Source organism: Vavraia culicis (genome assembly GCF_000192795.1).
Source record: "Vavraia culicis subsp. floridensis unplaced genomic scaffold supercont1.173, whole genome shotgun sequence".
Lineage (NCBI taxonomy): Eukaryota > Fungi > Microsporidia > Pleistophoridae > Vavraia > Vavraia culicis.
In genome coordinates, this window is record NW_007360776.1 from 1 (window position 1) to 1,030 (window position 1,030).

The 1,030-nt window shown below is 46.0% G+C and overlaps 1 protein-coding gene across 1 annotated transcript; it reads left to right on the plus strand.

The window, feature by feature from the left end:
• Positions 1-13: 13 nt before the first annotated feature.
• On the plus strand, positions 14-1,030 carry VCUG_02857 (aminopeptidase 2; the record flags this gene model as incomplete). The annotated part of the gene is given in 2 exon segments (XM_008077522.1): positions 14-511; positions 520-1,030. Coding segments are annotated over 2 exon segments (1,009 nt in total), but the record flags the coding sequence as incomplete, so codon positions are not given.

A 1,030-nucleotide genomic window follows, 5' to 3' on the forward strand; every position in this document is an offset into this window, starting at 1 on the left:
GAATGAAAACAGGCTGCCAATCACTTTTAATGGCCGAGTGACCACGAAAATGGAGGGCTTCTATTCGTCAGAGTACGGGACAGACCAGAAGATGTATTCCACCCATTTCGAGCCAACGGATGCTCGAAAAGCGTTCCCGTGCTTTGATCATCCAGCAACGAAAGCCACATTTGACATCGAAATTACTGCTGATAAGGATTTTACCATCCTATCGAATATGAGCGCAAAGGACGAAGTGATCAAAGGCACCAGAAAAACGGTCACCTTCAACAGGATGAAGAGGACCAGCACGTACTTGATTGCGTTTGTGGTTGGCGATTTGCAGAAAATTACGAAGGGTCGTGTTTCGGTCTATTCGACCTACGATGTGGACCAGGGAATGTATGCATTACATGTTGCCGACCAGGTGCTGCAGTTTTTTGAAGAGTACTTTGGGATTGAATACCCGCTGGACAAGCTTGACATGGTGGCAGTGCCAGAATTTTCAATGGGAGCCATGAAGAACTGGGGTTAATCACATACAACGAGGCAAACCTGCTGTTTAACAAGGACAAGTCAAGCATGACGCAGCGTAGGCTGATCACTGAAACAGTGGCGCATGAAATAGCGCATCAGTGGTTTGGAAACCTGGTAACACCAAAGTGGTGGGACGATTTGTGGCTTAACGAAGGGTTCGCCACCTGGGCAGCCGCACTTGGCTGTAATGCAATTAGGGAGAAGCAAAAGAATGATCCCAACATTGTAAATCCCACAAACACGAACGAATTGCTCATTGATTGGGAGCCCTGGGTATCATTCATCAGTGATGACTTGAACAGAGGAATGGAATTTGATACACTCGATTCATCTCATCCCATCAAGGTTCCTGTCTACCACCCCAGTGAAATCAACCAAATATTTGACGCGATTTCGTATTCAAAGTCGGCTTCGTTGATAAGAATGGTAGAAAACTATCTGGGAGCAGAGGTCTTCAGGAAAAAGATAGGCAAGTATCTGCGAAAATACTCGTACGGTAATGCTTCTAGCGAAG